This window comes from Pelophylax lessonae (assembly GCF_965119305.1).
Source record: "Pelophylax lessonae genome assembly, chromosome: 4".
Taxonomy (NCBI): Eukaryota; Metazoa; Chordata; class Amphibia; order Anura; family Ranidae; genus Pelophylax; species Pelophylax lessonae.
In genome coordinates, this window is record NC_138771.1 from 573,796,516 (window position 1) to 573,817,878 (window position 21,363).

Below are 21,363 nucleotides of genomic sequence, written 5' to 3' on the forward strand. Positions count from 1 at the left end.
ACAAATAAAACGTACATATAAAAATAAGTCCATGTGAAAAATGAATAATTAACAAATTGCCGGTGATTTATCAATCTTCAGTGGTGGATAGTGACTGTGAATACATGTGTTCTCCTCCCCCTCTCTCCCAGGACCGCACTCACCAGAGAGAAGAACCCCTACAGGGGTATCGAGAATCAGTCACAGGTTGAATATGGCTTCTCCTATGTATGCCCAGTATTAAAGGCCTTAGATATATGGACCACAAACACCAAATCACTTGGAGATCCATTCTTAGTGACCACAGGTGTGTAGAGATGGAAAACAACTCATAGCGTGGTGATGAGAACTATGCCCATAGGATTAACTTGATTTTGGACTTGCTATGTAGTTGGAGTGCAGTTGAAAATCCATCCAACTGCAGCAAACTGCGTTCGTAGTGAAAGGGCCTTAAAGCTACGTTTAAATAAATAGGGTTGGATGTTAATTCATTTTATTGGTTAGAATAAAACTGTATTCTGGCCATTGAAATGGATTAACACTCCAGCACAACTACTTCTTCCTCCTCCTCCATTGTTCTTTCACTGATTACACTTACCATGATCTGTGAATGGGAAGAGTCTGATCAGTCATCAGATTCTATCCCCCATTCACAGTCCATGTTATATGCAGTGTAATCGGTGAAAGAACAATGGAGGAGAGGGAGCGTCCCCTCCGATCATCTTTAGTGCAGCTGAGACCGGAGACCTGAAGCTGTTAACCCCCACAGTGCTGGAAGTTCAGTAACAGGAAGAGGACCAGACAGCCTTGCAATGAAGATTTCTACAGAATTCAGCAACCCGCACAATAACACTGCTAGGAGTGCTTCCTTGAGTGTCCCCGGTGTTCTGTCAAATAGTGCAGATCGTTGGATAATGCCTTAGATCAGGGACCAGTTGTTCAGGAACTACAATTCTCATCATGCCTAGTCATGTATGTGAATGTCAGAGTTTTCCAATGCCTCATGGGATGTGCAGTTCTGCAACAGCTGCAGGGCCGTAGTTTGGGAATCCCTGCCCTAGATGATCTGCGCATGTGCAGTGTTGATGCCATGATGCCAGCTGATTGGGAGATCGTCCAAGGCATTATCGGACGATCTGCACTATTCAACAGAACACCGGCATGTTTATTTTTGTAAACCACACCAAAGGTGACTGAAATCATCCCTGGCGGCGTTGTGATGTTTCCTGATTCCTGTCACTAGACAGATTGGTCTGGGTGTAAATTTGGTGACAATAAAATGATAGACAGAGACATAGAAAAGGAATTTATTTATGGAATCCTATATTTCCATTCCAATCACGTATGTATGTAAAAAAAAAAAAGTAAACAAACAGCTATCAGAATGTAATGTTGTTCATTACTGCACATCGCACTCTGTTGGCTGTCTAGGGGATTGCTACAATTTGTTGTGAAAACACAGAAGAGGTCTAATAGATATTTGAGTGTGGTTCTTTGAACGGAGTGCGGCCATTTTCTCGGAGACCGTAATCGCATTATTGTCAAGACTTTCGACGCAGCCAAAATGGCTCCGGAAGTGGAGACTACACTGTCACGGAAAAAAGGGTTTTGCGTGTGATTGCGGAAGCTCGCAAGAGGAGCGTAATTTGCTGCGCTGTGATTGGCTGGGTACAGTCCTGGCGGAAGAAGCCGCGCAGTGCGGGTAAAGAGCGCTGCGGCAGGAAGATGGGGTGGCCGATGCCACCGATGACCTACCTATTACTGGGAGGACAGGGCCTGCTGCTCACCTTCTCCCTCATCGCCTCCCAGAACCAGACCAGCCCTGTCTCCTCCGCAGAGCCCAGCACCGTCCCTGTACCAGAGCACAGAGACCCCCGGGGGCCCCTTATCCTGTGCGAGTACTTGTGAGTATCCGGGTGACAACGCTGTGTGAGGGCAGTGTGTGCTCCTGAGGGGTGACAACGCTGTGTGTGCTCCTGAGGGGTGACAACGCTGTGTGTGCTCCTGAGGGGTGACAACGCTGTGTGTGCTCCTGAATGGTGACAACGCTGTGTGTGCTCCTGAGGGGTGACAATGCTGTGTGTGCTCCTGAGGGGTGACAACGCTATGTGTGCTCCTGAATGGTGACAATGCTGTGTGTGCTCCTGAGGGGTGACAATGCTGTGTGAGGGCAGTGTCTGTTCCTGAGGGGTGACAATGCTGTGTGTGCTCCTGAGGGGTGACAACGCTGTGTGTGCTCCTGAGGGGTGACAACACTATGTGTGCTCCTGAATGGTGACAACGCTGTGTGTGCTCCTGAGGGGTGACAATGCTGTGTGTGCTCCTGAGGGGTGACAACGCTGTGTGTGCTCCTGAATGGTGACAACGCTGTGTGAGGGCAGTGTCTGTTCCTGAGGGGTGACAACGCTGTGCAGGGCAGTGTCTGCTCCTGAGGGGTGACAACGCTGTGCGGGGCAGTGTGTGCTTCTGAGGGGTGACAACGCTGTATGGGGCAGTGTGTGCTTCTGAGGGGTGACAACGCTGTGCGGGGCAGTGTGTGCTTCTGAGGGGTGACAACGCTGTATGGGGCAGTGTGTGCTTCTGAGGGGGTGACAATGCTGTTTGGGGTAGTGGTAGCTGTCAGACCACTGCAGAGGGACTGCTGCTTCCACACAATGATCAAGGGGCCTTTTATTCAGGATGCTGCCAGGAGATAGACTTTTCTACTCAGGCCATGGCTGCTCTCCCAAAAAACAAACTGGAACGGCCCTTCACACAAGCGGTCCAATCAGATCTGCTGGTCGGTTTATCAAGCCATTTTGATCGAGAGCTCAAGGGTAGCCTATGGACAGGCAGATGTTTACAAAACCTGTTGATTCAGAGGTAAAGGATGTAAACAGATGCTGGTCCATTGAAATCATCCTGCCCGTAGAACTTACATGGGTCTATTTGCCTCCACTCACAGGCTTGGGCTGTTCACAGATTTCCTTGCTGACTACAAATTAGCAATTCCACATTAGCAGATCTGCTGGCAGATCTGTATCTCTCACCCGCTTGCCGTAAGTGAAACCCGGGTGATACCGCTCTGTCCGGCATCCACTCAATACTGCTCTGTCTCTCACCCGCTCCATCTCCCACCCACCCGATACCGATCCGTCTCTCACCCACTTGCCGTAAGTGACACCCGGGTGATACCGCTCCCTCCGGCATACGATGACGATCTCACGGGTCACGTGATCACGCCGGGCGTGACCACACACGTGCCCTCTGAGATCGTATGCCGGAGGGAGCGGTATCACCCAGGTGTCACTTACGGCAAGTGGGTGAGAGATACCGATCTGCTAATGTGGAATTGCTTATATCTTTAATTTGTACATATGTGAGTGGCATATTCAATGACATTTGTAAATGGTTATGGTATGTGACATCATTTTACCCTTACATGAGCATCACCACCTAATGGTTGGAGGAGGAGAAGAATAGTCTCGGACCCTGATATAGGATGTACAAAATATCAGCCGATACCGAAATGCGATGGCCAAAATATCGGTATTGGCAATGAAAGAGAGTTTGTATACTTAAAAAGTATATCCCTCGCGCCAAAGGGTGGAGTCAGAGGTCTTATTCAAATGTGATAGTTAAATTACAATTGCAGCTGCTATAGAAAGGGTAAGGAATGAAAGAGTATAGCCACAAGAAAAGGGGGCTAACTATAGCGCTTGCTGAGAGTGGGTTATGTACTGGGAAGTGATTGATCAGTGCAGATAATTACAATATGATGTTGAGTTAGGTCTTAAATAGTATTGCCAGAAGAATGCTAATAGTGCACAAAAACTCTAAAATTGCTTAATGTGCTAATAGCAGAGATGTATAGTAACTAAGTAGAACTACTTCACTACTGTACTTAAGTACCGAAAGTCGGTATCTGTACTTTCCTAGAGTAGAATTTTTTTCTCCTACTTCCACTTTTACTTCACTACATTTTTTCAATGATTTCAATACTTCTACTCCGATATTTTTTTTTTTGTGCTGCATAGTTACTCGTTACAATTATAAAAATGACCACTGCCAGAACAGTAGATGGAAGTTTCATGAAGCTCAAAACGTGTATTATCAGTGCATACGAAAATAAATGCTACTGTATGTATAAATAAAAGCTGCATTTGAAATAATAAAAAACAATATGATGTTCAAACTTTTGACTTCTTTCTTTAATAACTACATAACACAGTACTTGTACTTTTACTTTCAGTACTTGAGTAGCAATTTTTTTTTCTCAAAACTACTGGTACTTTTACTTTCAGTACTTGAGTAGCAAAATTTAAAAAAAAAACTACTTGCAATACTTAAGTACAAAAAATGTTGAACACTTTAGTACTTCTACTCAAGTCACTTTTTGATTGAGCACTTCCACTTCTACTCAAGTATGGGTTTCGAGTACTTTATACAACTCTGGCTAATAGTGATAAAATTGTAAAAAAGTTTGTTATCTGTAACCAGAATTACAGCACAAATGATGATATGTACTGTTACCCCTAAAATACTATTTGTGGTGTTTGGTGTACTGTAAATAATAATAAATTCCTATACAATTAATTTTTAAAGAATTAGATGGAGTGCAAATTATGTACAAACAATGGGATTCAATTACAGGTTTGGTAGGAGCTCATTAGTGATAGGAAGTGCAGTCCTTTCTGTGATAATCCAATCAAAATGGTGCTCAAATATAAATAAATAAATAATTCAAAAATGTCTTCATAGAAAACAGTTCATAGGTGACGTTTAGTGCAAATATGCAAAATATCCTTGAGTGCAGAATGAATATAAAGTGCAGGTGCTCTGTGCTCAATCTTCAAAGGGTCTGGTGCTGGTACTTGGTGTCACCGTGGGAGATAGTAAAATAACACACTCACCAGAGGAAGTGGGTCTTAAATACCTTATAGTATTAAGACCTGTTAACGCTTGTTTGGCCACCTGGACCAGGGGAGATACCGCTGGGCGATGTGGTGCCCCAATGCTCCAGATTGCCCTCTGCTGAGTGGCCTCCTTCTGTGGATCAGATCGGGTTAATGGGAATAAAGGAGCTCCAGATGGTGTAGTACTGTTAAAAAACTTTTAAGAAACTTGGGTACAATACACGATAGGTAAAATAGAATACAGTCATCAGCGCCTGGAGCTGATTGGCTGCAGCCACTGTTTGATGGAAACTTTTTCAACATGTCCCTTCGACAGAAGTCAACCAGATAATCTACTTCTGTGGAGTGGGGTGAGCCCACACCCTGGAGATTGGACCAGCAATGAATGTTGTGTCTCAGAAAAATGTTTACCTCTTTGTACTTACCTTAATTTTTTATTTTTTTTTCTTCTCAGACCAGAAGAGTTCATCCAATGTGAGGATCCGATGGATCATACAGGAAATGTGACTATGCAGCAAGAGATTGGCTATGGCTGTGCCAGGGTAAACGTTGAAGTACCTGCTGTTGTTTATGGATTTGTTTCTTTATAATTTCAAACTTTTGTAGTTTAGGTCTCAAGCAGGCGAGTAATACAATAGGCTGCGTTTGGGTTGGTAATTTGTACAGATGTGAAAGCACAGCAGTATTGTATGCTATGGGCCCAGTCATACAGAACCATTGCATTCTGCAGCATTTAGCAGTTATCAAAAATACTGTAATATGTCCACAGTCTGATTTTGGTTGTATTTTACCCTGCACGCATGTTAACATTTGTGCAAGTGTTTACTTGTGTACAAAAAAGAAGAAAATAATTTTGTGCTTGGAACATGCTAAATGTAAAGTGTTTAAATTAGAAGGCAGCCAACCATAAAGGTAAGGTTATACACCCATAAATAAGATATAAGACAAGGTGGCGCCAATATGATAAAATCAACAACAATAAAAGTCTATAATCTAGTTGAAAGGAAAATACATACAGCACCAATGGATAGAGATGGAGTATAATTCGTAAATCAACAATACAGGTCCATATCAAAAGTGGAGGGAAGATACATCCAGCACCAATGGATAGAGATGGAGTATAATTCATAAATCAACAATACAGGTCCATATCAAAAGTGGAGGGAAGATACGTCCAGCACCAGTGAATAAAGGTGGATGTAATGCATAGATCACCCTGTGGGTATTCCAAACTGCTTACTGGACAACAATGACCCTCAAATTATAGAGTGGTCATATGAGGCAATTGTGGCAGATGTTCAGCAGTAATGGCACCAGACAGATGATGACTTTCAGCATATGGTGAAGGTTGAAAACCTCAGAACAAAGGAGACTGAAATAGTGTAGTACGTCCCAAATCAAATAGCATTTATTTTGAAATACACTTACATAAAATCAGTAGAAAGCCGGCATGTAAACAGGTTAGAGGAAACCGCAGTAAAAAGCGTGCTTTCATCTGAAGTAGTGTTCCGCTTTATGCGTTTCGTCATCAATTTGACGTCATCAGAGGCATGGCCCGTCAGACGCAAGCATGCTATAAATGTGACTGGCTCTGGACATGACGCATCAGGAAGTGCAGCACTGATCCGTGCGTTCCGAAAATGAGAACCACAGCACTTCCGCTGGATATGAAGATCTTTCCGGAGCGCACTCTACATAGTCTAAAGACAGGGGTGCCCCTTGTCCTTTCTCCTTTTTGCCATGGCTATAGAGCCATTGGCCTGTTTCTTTCGTCACTCTTCAGATATCTCAGGACTTGTGAGAGGTCACTGGAGGGGAAGATCGCTTTGTATGTAGACAGCGCACTCTTATTTATCTCCAATACTCAAACTTCTCTCCCAGCGGTAATGCAACAGGTAGAAGTCTTTGGAAGGTTCTCGGGGCTTGCCAGTCAAAATCGATGTTGCTCCCTATAGATCCATTACCCGAACCACTACACCCCTTATTAGCACACCTTAATGTAATTCCTTTGCTTAAATACTTGGGAGTTAATATATCTTAACTCTCCTAGAAATTACATCTCAGACAGCATTCTCCCTTTACTTTTTTCAAATTTTAAAAGCAATGTAAAGTGTGATGCAAGTTACCTCTTTTTGTTGTGGGGAGAATTAATTTGCTTAAAATGATTTGGTTGCCTCAGTTGCTGCATTATCTCCATCGAATATTCCTCTATATCGAGACCACAAGCATGTTTGCATGTTGCAAGGGCTAATGCTATATTTAGGGACCTGATCTGGATGAGGAAGTCACCAAAGATACAATTAGAACTTTTACAATATCCTATTGATGCCGGAGGTTTATCTTTCTCCAATCCATGGCTCTACTTCTTAGCAGCCCAGTTACAACAGCAGGGTGGAACTCTTCCTACAGCCTATGCTCGTTTGAGTCAAGGTCACCAACCTTTATATACTTTGGAGATGCCAGTTCAAAGGGCTTTGCAGGTATTATTCCCTGCTTTTTTCTTATTGTGCAAAATATGGGATGTTACAAAAAAAGAATTCTGAAGATTTTCTTCTCTACTAAATTTGCCCCCATTTGGGATAATTCACTTTTAATGAAATTTGTAAGCTCCATAGATTCCCGAGATGGGGAAAAAGCAGGAATATGTACCATGGAACATCTCTGATAGTGGTACTTAAAAAATCTTTTGCACAATTAGTGGCAGAATTTAAGATTAATCCTAAGGTTTTATCAATATCTCCAACTTAGGTACACTATTCAGGCTCAGCCTAATTTGGAATCGGGTTCTTTTTCCTTCGTACCTCTCATTAACACTATAGTTAATGCGTCATCCACTGAGGGATTGATTTCGGACACCTACTATGGATTATTAGATTCCTCCTAAGGTTTCCTTTGTTATGTAGGTCTCAATTTCCTTATCTCCCTCTCATAGACTTACACAGGTATTTCTTTTACACTGAGTTTTAAAATAATTTAATGGATTTTTAATTAACATTGGCTGGAAAGATGACCCTTGCTTTGTTAGCTGTGGACACAGATCTGGGTCCCTTATTCATCTTCTATGGCATTGTCCCAAATTGATTAGATACTTGTCTGAGGTGATGTAGACTTATGGGCTTGGTTAACACTAGCCCGACTCCAAAGTCGCCCGACTTTGGAGTCGTAGGCTTTTTGGGGTTAACTTGTTGGTTGACCCTCTTACCTGTTTACTTGGTCATGTGGATTTGTTTTTTAATCGATCAGAATATACGGCTCACTGTTTTGAGTGTTATTTATAGCCCACCGACTAATTCTCAAGACTCAAGTAAACTTCCCCCTCAGCCCATTCTCTTTCGGAAATGGATAACAGAGCTTATCAAAAATATTCTATTTAAAAGAATACCTACTATCTTAGGAACTCTATGTGAAAGTTTGATGCAATATAAACCAGGTGAATATAGTGCATGTATCCTCATTTTTGATAGAGACCATTTTGTTAATTACTCTACTATGATTTCGGTCTGAATTATTGGCTTAATTTGGACCTGAAACTGAGCCAAAGACGCACAGGACTCCTGTGCTATTCACCTCGCAGCCGTCCCGGAGTTGTGTGTACCAGCTCCATTGAGAGCCGGTCACAGGCTCATGACATGTGAATTGGATGCGGGGAAACGGGCATCCAATTCGTATAAGTGTGAACCCAGCCTGAAGTGAAAGGAATCTCTGGTGTATAAGCACAAGAGACAGACAGCCATGGTGTAAAGATTTTGAAGAAAAGGCTTTGCAGTTCTGGGGTAGGCTGTATGGTGCACATAACCAAGGGCCCCGTGGTTTAGGCAAATATAGCCATTTAGGGCAATGGGGGGGGGGGGGGGAAGCAGGATGTCTCATTCTTGTATTTAACATGTTATTTTATTGTATTATTACTTAAGAATAACTTGTTGCTTCTTTTTCAGTTTGGAGGACAGGCATACGACGACGTGGAGCATACAAAAGTCATGTGCCATGCTCTAGGTGATATTGAATGCGCTGGATCTCGCTCTTTTCAGCGTGGGAATAAACCGTGTATCAAGTATGTATTAGCAGATCTTTTGTCCACTGTTTACTAGAAGCCCTTATACTAGTACATTGGGTAAAATTGTCTCATGAATAGTGACAGGATGCATTAATACGTTCGCTGACAGCCATTTTTGCACATGTGTTAAAATACATATATTAGGCCTAAAGAATATTAGAAAAAAAACAAACATATATATATATATATATATATATATATATATATATATATATATATATATATATATATATATATATATATATATATATATAAATATTTTTTAAAAACTGAGACTTCGGGAAAAAAAATGGTAGTAATTTTTAATATTTTTTTTTTTTTTTTTAAAGTGACATGGCATTGATGCAGCTGTTTATCAAACCCATTTCTCTTTTGTTTATTGACGGACACTGCTCCTTATCTTCTTGACAGTTGGGTTATGCTGCCCCCTACCGGAGTAGGACACTAGGCAGGAAAAAGCTTGACTATGCCTATGGAGCAGTCCCAGGCGGTATACTCCCACTCTCAGCCATAAGGACCTAGTTACTTACTGGGATCTCTGGTCCTGGCAATTTTTTTTCCTTTGAATTGAATTTTTTTCCTATCTTTGTTGTTTTGTTCCTGTGAGATCTACCATCAACTGTCGTACTGGGCGACGTACAGGATAATCTAGATCTAGACTGTCCCCCCAGTCTGGCGAGCGAGTGCGCGCAGGCCTCAGCTCCGCACTAGGTCGGCCGCGACGTATCCCCACTGGACGGGGCTGGCCTGAGAGTTAAACGCTTTGCGAGGGTGCATATGACCTGGCCTCCGCCTGAGTCACAGCGTTCCTCCTGGCCGACTGTCTCCCCTATTCTGATGGAGCGGTGGTCTGGTATGGTATGGTACCCCCTCCATCTGCCTACACTCTCTCCCACCCCCATGGAGTAGCCATACCATTTTTGTAGTGCGGTCTGGTGTGTTGAGCTGGCGATGGGGGGGGCGCGATCTGCCGGCGACCGGACGATCGGGGGCTGTACCTGGTGGTGGCGGCTCCTCCCAGGGCCCCCCTTCCTTCTGGGCTCGTATTCGGTACTCCTGGGGGCCCCCCGGGAAGCTGCGCAGCGCCGCCATTTTCTTGGGGCCTTTTGTGCTGTGGAACGGCAGCCATTTTCTTGTGGTTTTTCTCATTGAAAATAGCGGCGGCCATGTTTTTAAAGCTGTATGATGGTGGTTTTGGTGGTGGGAGCCCCTCCTCATCCCCTAGTGCTGAATCTGGGGTCTTTCTCTTCCTAATCGCCTCATGGTGTGCAGTTTGCCTGGTGCTGTAATTGCCTGATCTGTGGTGGTGAGTCTTTGTGGGGTTTTGTCTCCCTCTCTCTGCTACAGCAGGGGTTGTGCTCTGTGCTGGACCCTGTGGTGGTGTCCATAGCGGTGTTATGCAATTTTTTGTGTGAGTCCCTCTCTTCTCTAATGGGGTCCCTGAAGCACAGTTCCCCACCTGATCCCCTCTCAGAGGCTGCGAGTTCCTCCGGGTCCCAACCATCCATCCATGCCCTGACGGTGGTCCTGGAGTTCCTTGTGTCCCCGGTGGAGGTGGCTTTTGGCGACGGGCTAGCAAAAAGCACCCCCCCTGCCTCATCTGTCTAATCAGATCCTGAATCTGATTCGGCTGCCCCGGACGTAGGTCATCCTGCTAGGTCTGCAACCATGTGCCCAGAATCCGCTGATAGTGAGGATGATTCCTCCATGTCTGTGACCAGGCATGAACGGCGCTGGTGGATGCACTGATTGTATCTGGGCGTGAGACCCTAAAGACAGAGGACACGCCTGAAGCTGCGACAGAGGCGCAGGTACCCTTTGGCACTCCCAAGCCATCCAGAGCGGCAAAGGTGTTTCTTTTATTTGCCTATTTTGACAGAATTGTCGCTAAATAGTAGGGACGACCAAAGCGTCCCTGTGGGGTTCCTATGTGCTTTACTAGGTGTTAGCCCTATGAGGAGCCCCTTCTTCAGATGTGGACTGTGTCACTGGTGGTCCAGATTAAACAAGGCAATCATGATTCCGGTTAAAGAGCCCCAGGATCCAGATGACCGGAAGGCAGAGGCTGTGGCCGGCACTATGTACACTCTGGCTGGTTCGGCAATAAGGCTGGTATTCAGCAGTGGTCCTTCAGCGTGTCTTTGGCTCAAGTGCTGGTCTGCTGAAAAGACTTCAAAAAAGGCCTTGACTGATCTTCCTTTCCAAGGAGATCGCCTATTTGGAGCAACCCTGGATGACATCATTAAAGGTCTCACGGTGGGGGAAGAGTACTTTTCTTCCACAGGCAACTAAGGGCAAGAAACCTCGTCACAGATGTGGGCCTTCCTTCTCAGCCCATAAGAACGTGTTTTTTTTTTTTTTTCGTCCCTTAGGGTCAACTGTCAAGGGCTCGAAGCCTTCCAGGGCCTCTTCAGGAGGATCCAAATGAACCTGGTCTGGCAAGCCAAGCTTGGGTTTCTGCAGACTAGTGGACAAGGCTCCTTCTGCATGAATGTGCGCCCTCACCCGTATTGGGGGTGGAGGGGACGTCTTCGCCGGTTTCCGGAGCTGCTGAACTTTCTGGGCCTGACTCTGGACTCCGCCTTAGCCAGAGTGCTCCTACCTCTGGACAAACCTTTAAAAATTGTTGGCTGTGATTCACCTCCTGCTGTCCCAACAGATGGTCGTCCCTCCGGACTTGCATGCGGATGCTGGGCCTAATGGTGTTAGCCTTCGAGCTGATTCTGATTGCAGAGTTCCATATGAGGTCCCTGCAAAGAGAGCTTCTGACCACATGGGACAAGACTCCGCAGTCTCTGGACAATCAGATCTGGCTGAGTCGGGGAATGAGGGAGTCTCTGATATGGTGGCTTCATTCTCCAGCGCTTCGGCTGGGAAAATCCTTCCTCCCCTTGTATTGGACAGTGGTCAACACGGATGCCAGCCTGTCCGGCTGGGGAGTTGTCCTCGGCAAGCATTCTGCTCAGGAGATCTGGATGCTGAAAGAGTCAAGAATACTGATCAATGACTTGAAACTCCGAGCGTTCAAACTGTGCCTGGACCATTGGCCGGACCGTCTTCAGGGATGGCCAGTGCGCATTCAATTGGACGATGCAACAGCCGTGGCTTATGTCAATCACCAAGGGGGCACAAGAAGTGTCCTGGCAGCTCTGGAGGAATGCATTCTAAGGTGGGCAGAATGGTTTGTTCCAGCCCCCTCCATCGTACACATTCCTGGGGTGGAAAATTGGCAGGCCGATTACCTAAGTCGGCAGGCGTTGAACATAGGGGAATGGTCCCTTAATCCAAAGGTGTTTCATCAACTGTGTCTCTGGCCGGGCACCCCCGAGGTGGATCTGTTGTCGTCTCGGCTCAGCAGAAAGGTGCAGAGGTTTGTGGCTCGGTTAAGGGATCCTGTGGCGGACGTCACAGATGCGCTGGTGGCCCCGCGGAGACAGTATCGGCTAATTTTAAGCCTTCCCTCTTCTCGAACTTCTGCCAAGACTTTTATGTAGGATCATGGCGGAAGGGATTCCTGCCTTCTTAGTGGCTTCGGGCTGGTCTTGTTGGGCTTGGTACGCCAATCTGGTGCGGCTGGTCGCCGACGTTCCTTGGAAGCTTCATCTAAGGGAGGATCTGCTGTCCCAAGGACTGATCTCCCATCGGGCTTTACAGTTTCTGGCTTTGACGGCTTGGCTGTTGAACTCCAGGTGCTGAAGGAAAGGATAGGGGTTTATCTGAATTGGTGATTCCTACTCTTTTGAAAGTTAGGGAATCTACTTTTAGGAAGATCTACCATTGTACATGGAAGACGTTTGTTGCATGGTGTGAGTCGCTTGGGCTTCATCCTCGTTCCTTCTCGGTGGCTCAGGTCTTAACCTTCATTCAATGGGGGGTTGAACAGAAGTTAGCCTTGAGTACCATCAAGGGCCAAGTATTGGTTTTGGCGGTCTTCTTCAAACGACTTTTGGCCACACAATCCCTGGTGTGTTCCGACATATGGTCCCTCCAGGGCGGGCTCTGTTGCCAAGTTGGGATCTCAAATTGGTGCTTTCAGCTCTACAGAAGCCTTGATTTGAAAATTATTCGGGAGATTCCCCTGTTTATGCTGTCTCAGTTGGTAGCCTTTTTGGTGGCTATAACCTCTGCGCGCAGGGTATCGGAACTGTCGGCATTATCCTGTCGTTCACCTTATATGGTAAATCACAGGGATAGGGTGGTTCTTCGCCCCTATCTCTCATTCCTTCCAAAGGTTGTCTCTGTTTGTTTTTTATTTAAATGAAGACATTCCGTTGCCTTCCCTGTGTCCCAGGCCTAAACTTCCAAAGGAAATTGCCTTGGATGTGGTCCGGCAATTAGGGTGTACCTGGCAGCTACGGAGTCTTTCAGGAAGTCAGACTCTCTATTTGTGCTCACGGATGGAACTCGAAAAATTTCCAAATGGATCAGACAGATGGTGGTTCAGGCCTTTTCCATTAGGGGTTAGGTTCCTCCTTTACCTGTCAAGGCGCACTCTACTGGGGCTCTTAGTGCCTCTTGGGCCTTCCGTCATCAGGCGTAAGTGACGCAGGTTTGCAAGGCGGCCACCTGATCGTCTGTGCACCCTTTCACAAAGTTTAATTATGTGTTGGCATCTGCGAATGCTTCTTTTGCCCGCCAAGTTTTGCAGGCTGCTGTTTTAGAGGACCTGGTCCTCTTTGAGGGTGTATTGTTTTTTGTTTTTTTTTTGTTTTTTGTTTTTTCAGGTGAGCTCCTGTTGTTTATGGTTGAGCTCCATGTTACCTGGCTGGCTATGGTTTAGCCTTGGGAATTGTTTTCTTGCTGTTCCCACCCATCATGTTTGACACTGCTTTGGGATGTCCCAACTGTCAAGAAGATGAGAAGCTGTGTCTGTCGATGAACGAAAGAGAAAATGGGATTTTTGACTTACGGTAAAATCCATTTCTCTGATGATCCTTGATGGACACAGCAGCCACCCCTCTGTGGAGTTGGCCTTCTTCCGACATTGCTTGTAACAAAACTGATTGCTTATGGCTGAGAGTGGGAGTATACCCCCTGGGACTGCCCCAAAGGCGTAGTCGAGCTTTTTCCTGTCTAGTGTCCTTCTCCTGTAGGGGGCAACATAACCCAACTGTTAAGAAGATAAAGAGCTATGTCCGTCAATGAACATCAGAGAAATGGATTTTTTGGTAAGTCAAAAATCCCATTATTTTTAGCTAAAGCTAAACTATAGTCAATTTTATTGCACACAAACACTATATATTATCAAATCTTAAAGTGTTACTAAACCCACAGAATAGCATGCTTGTTATACTCACTGTGGAACTGAAGTGATTAATCCTCTGTATTGTGTAAAAAGGCTGTGTGATCCTGTATGCACAGATCCTCTCCCTCCTGCACGTTCACTCTGGGCAAGTTCGGATAAGCAAAATAAGTGTAGTTTAGCTGCACATGCTCAGTTTGGTCTCTATTGCTGGATACAATTCTTCCTGGTTTTAGCTGAGCTATTCAGGTCACATGGTATTAACATCACACATTTTGGCGTGTATACAGATCCTCAATGACAGCTCAGTCCCTCCCTCTTCCTCAATGCCCAGTAACTAAAAAAGAACACAGTGGGTGGGATGTGACATCTTGATTGATGGAGGATCCACCTCCCATAAAAGCATGAGCACACAGGCTATAGTGGACTTCAAGAGGTAGTGAAATCTCCTCCTACACGAACACTCTGGACTCTGGCAGACCCTGCAGAGTATCGCGTGACCGCAGTATACAGTTCAGCTAACAAGGTATATAGCTGCAGTATTTTAATGTAAAAAGATTATTTATAAGCTGTGAGCAGTGCGAGGGGGTTTATGAACATTTTTTTATTACTGGGTTTAGTAACACTTTAACTGCTGGGGAATGACTGCTCTGAACCTGGTAGTAATGAAATAGTCGCCTCTTCCAGCTTCATTCACTGGAGGGAGAATTGGCGAATGGTTTAATTGTAAAAGGTAGTTGCAGTTATTCTTTAAAACAGAACTCCAGCTTAAAATATTGAATATGCCTTTAAAAATAAAGCAATGCTGAAATACTTGTCTTTAATCCAGAGCTGTCACACGTCTTCTGGGTCTGGCCAGCATCATTCAACCCACTTCCTTTGAGCCTAAGCTGTCATGGACTTTCCAAATGAATGTGTATCATCATGCTAACTGCTACTGCGCTAAAATTCACTCACATGTCATTATATGAATGACATTTAGGTTGTATATAGAAACATATAGGTTGCTATTGCCAACTTCTCCTTCTAAAAGTGTAAGTTGCCTGGCTCTCATGCTGATCCAATGGCTATACTAGTGTTGGCATCCCTGGAACACCTATGCAGTGCATTACACAAGTTCTAACCTCAGCTCCACTTTACTTGATGCATCCTTGTTCGAGGTTAGTGGCTCAAAGCCAGAGACTGCCAGGTGACTAACATTTTCAGCAGGTCAGCAATGGAAGCCTATGTTCTTCCCCCTCCCAGTACATTATTAGACTGTTTATATATAAAGGTTTGTAACATTTTGGCCACTAGAGGGGGTTGTCACACAGAAATGTATCAGTTCACTAGTCTTTCAATAAAGATATTGAATGCACCTATTTATAGGAAACGAAGTATGTGCCAAAATGTTTTGCTTAATGACCCTGCGTTTTTTCTCATACAGGTCAAAGAAACAAGGTCATTAAACGTCGTCTTACATCCCCGCAGCTTATACATGCCTTCTCCTCATCCCTCATTGCTCCCTACTGTCATCAGGAGTGAGGAAAGAAAGCATTCAAAGCTTCAAACATACTTTCCAAAGCTTAAAGAGGAACTTTTCTCTCAGTCAACATTGACTATTTTAAATCCTTCTGGTGCTAGCGTTAGTAAATAGATTAGAACGTTTATCATTTACTTGTTTTAAACTTTTTTTTTTTTTTTTACAATTCTTCGGTTACTTTCTGGTTTCCAGGCATAGGCAAATAAGGCCATACATCCCAGGAGTCTTCAGGAGGGGAGGAGGAGCTTTCTCAGCTAAGCACACCCTCATGTCTGCATCACTGAGGAAAGGGCAGATGGATTCCAGGAAGTAATTGCTACATGAATCATCAGCCCTTACTTAAGATGGCCATGGCCAGAAATGCTAGGGGTGTTTTTCTAAGTGATTTTTCAGCAAAATAAAGCATGGAGACATGGATGTATAGGGGAGTTTCCTTTTTAAATATGAAAAATGAATGAATTGGGGTTTTGGTTTGTGGTGCTAAGATACAGTATAGTTCTTTAAATTCCCCCTGTACAGCAACATATTACCTTTCCTTCCTCACCCCATTATTCTTTTCTGACGCTGGAAGTGAAGGAAAATAAGCAGCCACTTCTGGGTATGGAACAGCATGTGAGTTACCACCCAACTGACAACGAAAGTGCTTGCCCACTTGCCGAGTGCTGTCACACTGGTGCATGTAAGAGAACTCAGTTAAGGCAGAACTACTCTGTATCTAAGCACCACAAACCAAAAGCGTAACTTAATACATTTTTAATATTCAAAGCAAACATCCCCATCAATCCATGTCTCCATGCTTTATTTTGCTGAGAAATCACTTCAAAAACACCCCCTCAGCAGTTTCGGCCATGGCCATCTTGAGTGAGGGCAGGTGATTTATGTAGTATTTAGATTCGTTAATCCATCTGCCCTAAGCTCAGGCATACATACATACATACATGATAGTGATGTCAGTCACCGCTGTCTGCTCTGCCCCCCTCGCTCACTGGAATGCGGGGCTGTTGGGGGTGGGGGGGGGGGGCAGGAGCAGCCGGCTCAGGCTCTCAGCGGCTTGCTGAGAGGCTGAGCCGGGTGCCAGCCGGGCTCCTGGGTGCATTCCAACCATATGGTCGAATTCTTTCCTGAGCCTTGACCGGCTCTGTGATGTCAACAGATAGCGGACTTCAGCCCACTGTCTGCTGAAAACAGGTCACAGGAGTGCATGATATACAGAAAAACTACAGTCACATGAGCTTTGGCTGTACTTCTCCTTTTAAACAAGTAAATATGAAACACTTTCCTATCTATTTTCTAATGCCAGCAAAAGAAGGATTAAAAATAGTCAATGTTGATTGAGAGAGTGAAGTTCCGCTTTAAGTGAGCCATTTGCTTTGCCTTGCAAACGGGTCATTTAAAACTAAATACACAGACTAAATAAATATCAGGCATTTGAATTAATTACCAAAAGATTTGTATTTTTGTCCATTCAGTTTGTAGTTTTACACCGTTCTGCCACACAGCTCGCCACACAGCACAGGCCTGTCTGGCAAAGGAGAAGACCTAATTTCTCTTTTGTGTGTAGATAACATTTTCAGTTTTTTTTTCTTGGCCCCCCAGTTTTTGACTAGGCAGTGAAGGAGCACCAGCTCTTTCCTTCTATCAACATATTCCCTATAAGCACAACTGATTGCACAGAACTTGTTTTCCCTTTCCAAGTCCAAGCTCTGCTGTACAGGGACATTAAGAAACTGATACTAAGTCAAATGCAAATACTTACTGTGCTTGCACTGAAAAAATACATTTCCTGATGCATTCATTTGTAACCTTTTTATCTGCATAGAGTTCAGCTTTTGTTTTCACAAATCTCAAACTGACAAGAAGCTGTACTATGAGGTCATGGTTCTCAACCCTTTTAATTTGTCTCTACACAGGTACACAGGCCACTATTTTATTACCACGTTGCTCTACTCCTTCTTCTTGGGCTGCTTTGGAGTAGATCGCTTCTGCCTGGGACACACGGGCACCGCTGTGGGAAAACTCCTCACTCTGGGAGGTCTGGGCATCTGGTGGTTTGTGGATCTTATATTGCTCATCACAGGAGGGCTCATGCCTAGTGATAACAGCAACTGGTGTACAATATACTGATATACAGACTATCTATGGGGACACTGCAATCTGTATCAGACTTCCAGCTGCAGACTCCGCTGATGTCACTGAATTTCATGTGGCAGCACCATGGCACAAAGACAAAACACTGAATGGTTTACAGAGATGTTCTCAGATGTAAGATAGAATGATGTAAATATGTTATACAGCAATGTCTAATGTTACACTGTAATAAATGTAATTAAGATGGGAATGTTTGCAGTTTGTGCCTATTCATTTACCAGAACATTGTAGGGATATGGGGTGGCCATGCAAGGCCTGGTATTGATTCTCAAGTCATGTAGAGTTTAAGTTAATTAAACTCCAGGGTTTTTACAACCATCAACCACATAAAAGTGGAATACGGGTCTCCTTTAATGCCTGCATGAGAACAAGCCCATGCAAGTGTCTGAAAGTGCTAAAATAACACATTGAGATGTAAGTAGACGTTGGCCCAGAGTTAGTTTCAGCATTCTGGAATATTTCACACTGAGGGATTGAGTAGGTTGGAAGGAATGTTGCCAAATGGGCCAATAAAGAAATTCCTTGTATGTAACAACACAGGTTCCTTTATTTAAATACTACAAAGTATTAAAATGTATGCATCATTTTAAAGCATCATAAGTTAAGGTGAAAATTGGAATTAAAGTCCATCTCCAGGCAAAAAAAAAAAGTTTCCCCATGCAATGGGGCTGTGCCTGCAATGTATGGATCAGCTGGCCGTTTTTATCTATGGTAGTGGAGATAGGAGCTTTACTTACATAATCCTTCCAGCGCAAGACTGGTCCAGCACCCCTGCACTCCAGGGGTCTTGAGTTTTGGGCTAATCCTGACGTCCTCAAGCCCAGAGAAAGCTCAGTAGACCAGGAACAGTCCACGGCTGGACCGCTGGGGCACGCCGTTTTCCAGTGGAATGAAGGATCAGGAGCTTCCTTGGATTACCTCATTAAGGGTCTCACAGGGGGAAGAGTACTCTACTTCCGCAGGCTACCAAGGGCAAGGAGCCCTGTCATAGACATGGGCCATTCTTCTCGGCTCATAAGAGGCCTTTTTTGTTCTCAGGGTCTTGAGATTAAAGCCCTTCAGGGCCCCCACTGGAGGTTCCAAGAGGATCTGGTCTGGCAAGCCACAGGTGGGCTCTTCCAGACCTGCAGACAAGGCTTCCTCTGCATGAAGGGGCGCCCTCACTGAGTGGGGGGATGTCTTTGCAGTTTACCGGATCCGTGGATCTCCCTGTTACAGGACAAGTGGGTCCATGAAGTGAATCGGTCGGACTACAAGATGGAGTTTCGGTCTTATCTTCCGGAAAGGTTCTTCCCTTGCAACCTGCACTTGTCCCCAGATCGCTTATGGGGTCCTTTTGGGGCAGTGCAAGACTTGTTACTTCAAGGGGTGATTGTTCCGACTTCGGAACGTTTTCAGGGGCTTTACTCAAACCTCTTTACAGTTACCAGGAAGGATGGCAAGGTAGGTCCAATTCTAGACCTCAAGGCCCTTAACTGCTTTGTGCAGGTACAGAAGTTCAGAATGGAGTCCATTCACATGGTAGTGGCGTCCCTACATCAGGGGGATTTTCTTCTATCGACATCAAGGACATCTACCTTCACATTTCAGTATGGGCCGGGCTCCAGTGCTTCCTCTGCTTTGCCGTGGGGAGGAGCATTATCAGTTTGTGGCATTACCCTTTGGTCTCGCCTCCATTCCTCAGGTCTTCACAAAAGTGTTGACCCCGTTGCTAGCATTGTTGCGTCAGCGGGGGATATCGGTACTGGGGTACCTGGACATTCTATTGAGAGCGAAGCCTCCGACTGCTGTGATGGTCAATTTTTGGAGATTACTCTCTGAACTCTGAGGGAGTTCGGTTGTATTCTGATCCTTCAGAAGTCCGCTTTGGTTCCGTCCACAAACCTGGACTATCTGGGTCTGACTCTGGACTTGGCCTCAGCCAGAGTGTTTCTTCCTCTGGAAAAATTAGACATTGCAGGAGGCAATTCAGCTTCTGTTGTCCAGCAGACGGTCATCCCTCCAAGCTTGCATGCAGGTGCTGGGCCCGTTGGGGGTCTACCTTTTTAGGCGGTTCCATTTCCAGAGTTGCACACAAGATCACTGGAAAAAGATTCTGGTGAAATGGAAAAAGAATCCACGGTCTCTAGAGGTGGCTTTGTTCTCTGGCACTTCGACAGGGAAAATTCTTTCTCCCCCTGTCCTGGACGGTTGTCACCACGGATGCCAGTCAGTCCAGGTGGGGAGGCGTCCTCCGCAGAGATTGTGCTCAGGGGGTCTGGACTCTGGAAGAGTCCAAACTGCCGGTTAATGTACTGGAACTCTGAGCGATCAGACTTCGTCTGGATCTTTTGACAATTCGTCTTCAGGGGTGTCCGATACGAATTCAATCGGATAATGCCTCGGCCATGGTCTAGGTTGATCACCAAGGGGGCACAACAAGTGTCCAGGTGGCTCGGGAAGTACCCAGGGATCTAAGGTGGGCAGACCGGTTTGTTCCAGCCCTCTCTGCTGTACAAATTCCAAGAGCGGTACAGAGGTTTGTGGCACTGTCTCAAGATCCTCTGGTCGACACCACAAGTGCTTTCTAGTGGCTCATGACTGGCCTCGCCGGTCTTGATACGCCGATCCGGCATGGCTGGTTGCCGATTCTCCTTGGAGACTTTCTCTCAGGGAAGGTCTGCTGCCCCAAGGGTCAATCTTCCATCCTGCTTTACAGTTGCTGGCTTTACCGACTTGGCTGTTGAAAGCCACAGGGTTCGTACGGTCATTAAAAACCTGGAAAAGTTATGGAATTCTGAGATGACACTTTCCAGGCCTGGAAAGGTCATGGAAAAGTACGATTTTACAAATGTTTTGGAAAAGTCATGGAAATCTGGGGAGGAGCGGCGGGGGGAGCGGATGCTTAAAACTTTTTTATTGCAAATTAATGTATAATTTTATTTTATGCTTGTGCACATTTCCGGGTCCGCAGCAGCCGAGGAGTAGATCATACACCAAGCACCAATCGCTGGCAGCGGGGAGGGCCAGGCCGCGGTTTGCCTGTATGTGACTGGCCAGCAGCAGCAAACCAATCACAGGCGGCGGAAGCGTCACTGGAGGGCGGGCCGCATGAACGTGATGATGACGCGGAAGGGGGCGGTAACCGTTTCAGTTACCGCACCCCCGCGTCATCACATTCATGCGGCCGGCCCGCTCTCCAGTGACGCTTCCGCTGCCTGTGATTGGTTTGCTGCTGCTGGCCAGTCACATACAGGCAAACCGCGGCCCGGCCCTCCCCGCTGCCTGTCATTGGTGCACGATCATTTCCTCGGCTGCTGCTGGCCAGTGACCGACCGTAGGGCAAACTGCGAGCACCTACTGTACCAGTCCTACGGGAATGTTAAAAATAAATGTAAATAATTAAGCATCCAATCCTGAGTCGCCTTAGTTTCTGTGAGAACTCTTTTCTGCCTCATGGGACTGTTAGGTTCGGCCTAAGAATAGTAAGCGCCGCATTTTTTCCAGCTGCACCTTCATGACTCACTGCCACCTGAACAGCTTT

At 45.5% G+C, this 21,363-nt stretch overlaps 1 protein-coding gene across 1 annotated transcript; it reads left to right on the forward strand.

Annotated features, from left to right (window-relative positions):
* The first annotated feature begins 1,606 nt into the window (after positions 1-1,606).
* Positions 1,607-18,030, forward strand: TM2D2 (TM2 domain containing 2). Its single transcript, XM_082256929.1, has 4 exons — positions 1,607-1,883; positions 5,329-5,416; positions 8,810-8,925; positions 17,603-18,030. Exons 1-4 carry the CDS (start codon positions 1,705-1,707, stop codon positions 17,814-17,816), a joined length of 597 nt encoding a protein of 198 aa, XP_082113055.1. The 5' UTR covers positions 1,607-1,704; the 3' UTR covers positions 17,817-18,030.
* Positions 18,031-21,363: the final 3,333 nt, after the last annotated feature.

What these genes read in the sequence shown, in the direction of transcription:
- TM2D2 (XM_082256929.1), top strand. Translation starts at nt 1,705, where the DNA reads ATGGGGTGGCCGATGCCACCGATGACCTACCTATTACTGGGAGGACAG. An exon ending in CTTATCCTGTGCGAGTACTT is followed by an intron (nt 1,884 to 5,328) that starts GTGAGTATCCGG and finishes TTTTCTTCTCAG; the next exon opens with ACCAGAAGAGTTCATCCAAT. An exon ending in TTGGCTATGGCTGTGCCAGG is followed by an intron (nt 5,417 to 8,809) that starts GTAAACGTTGAA and finishes CTTCTTTTTCAG; the next exon opens with TTTGGAGGACAGGCATACGA.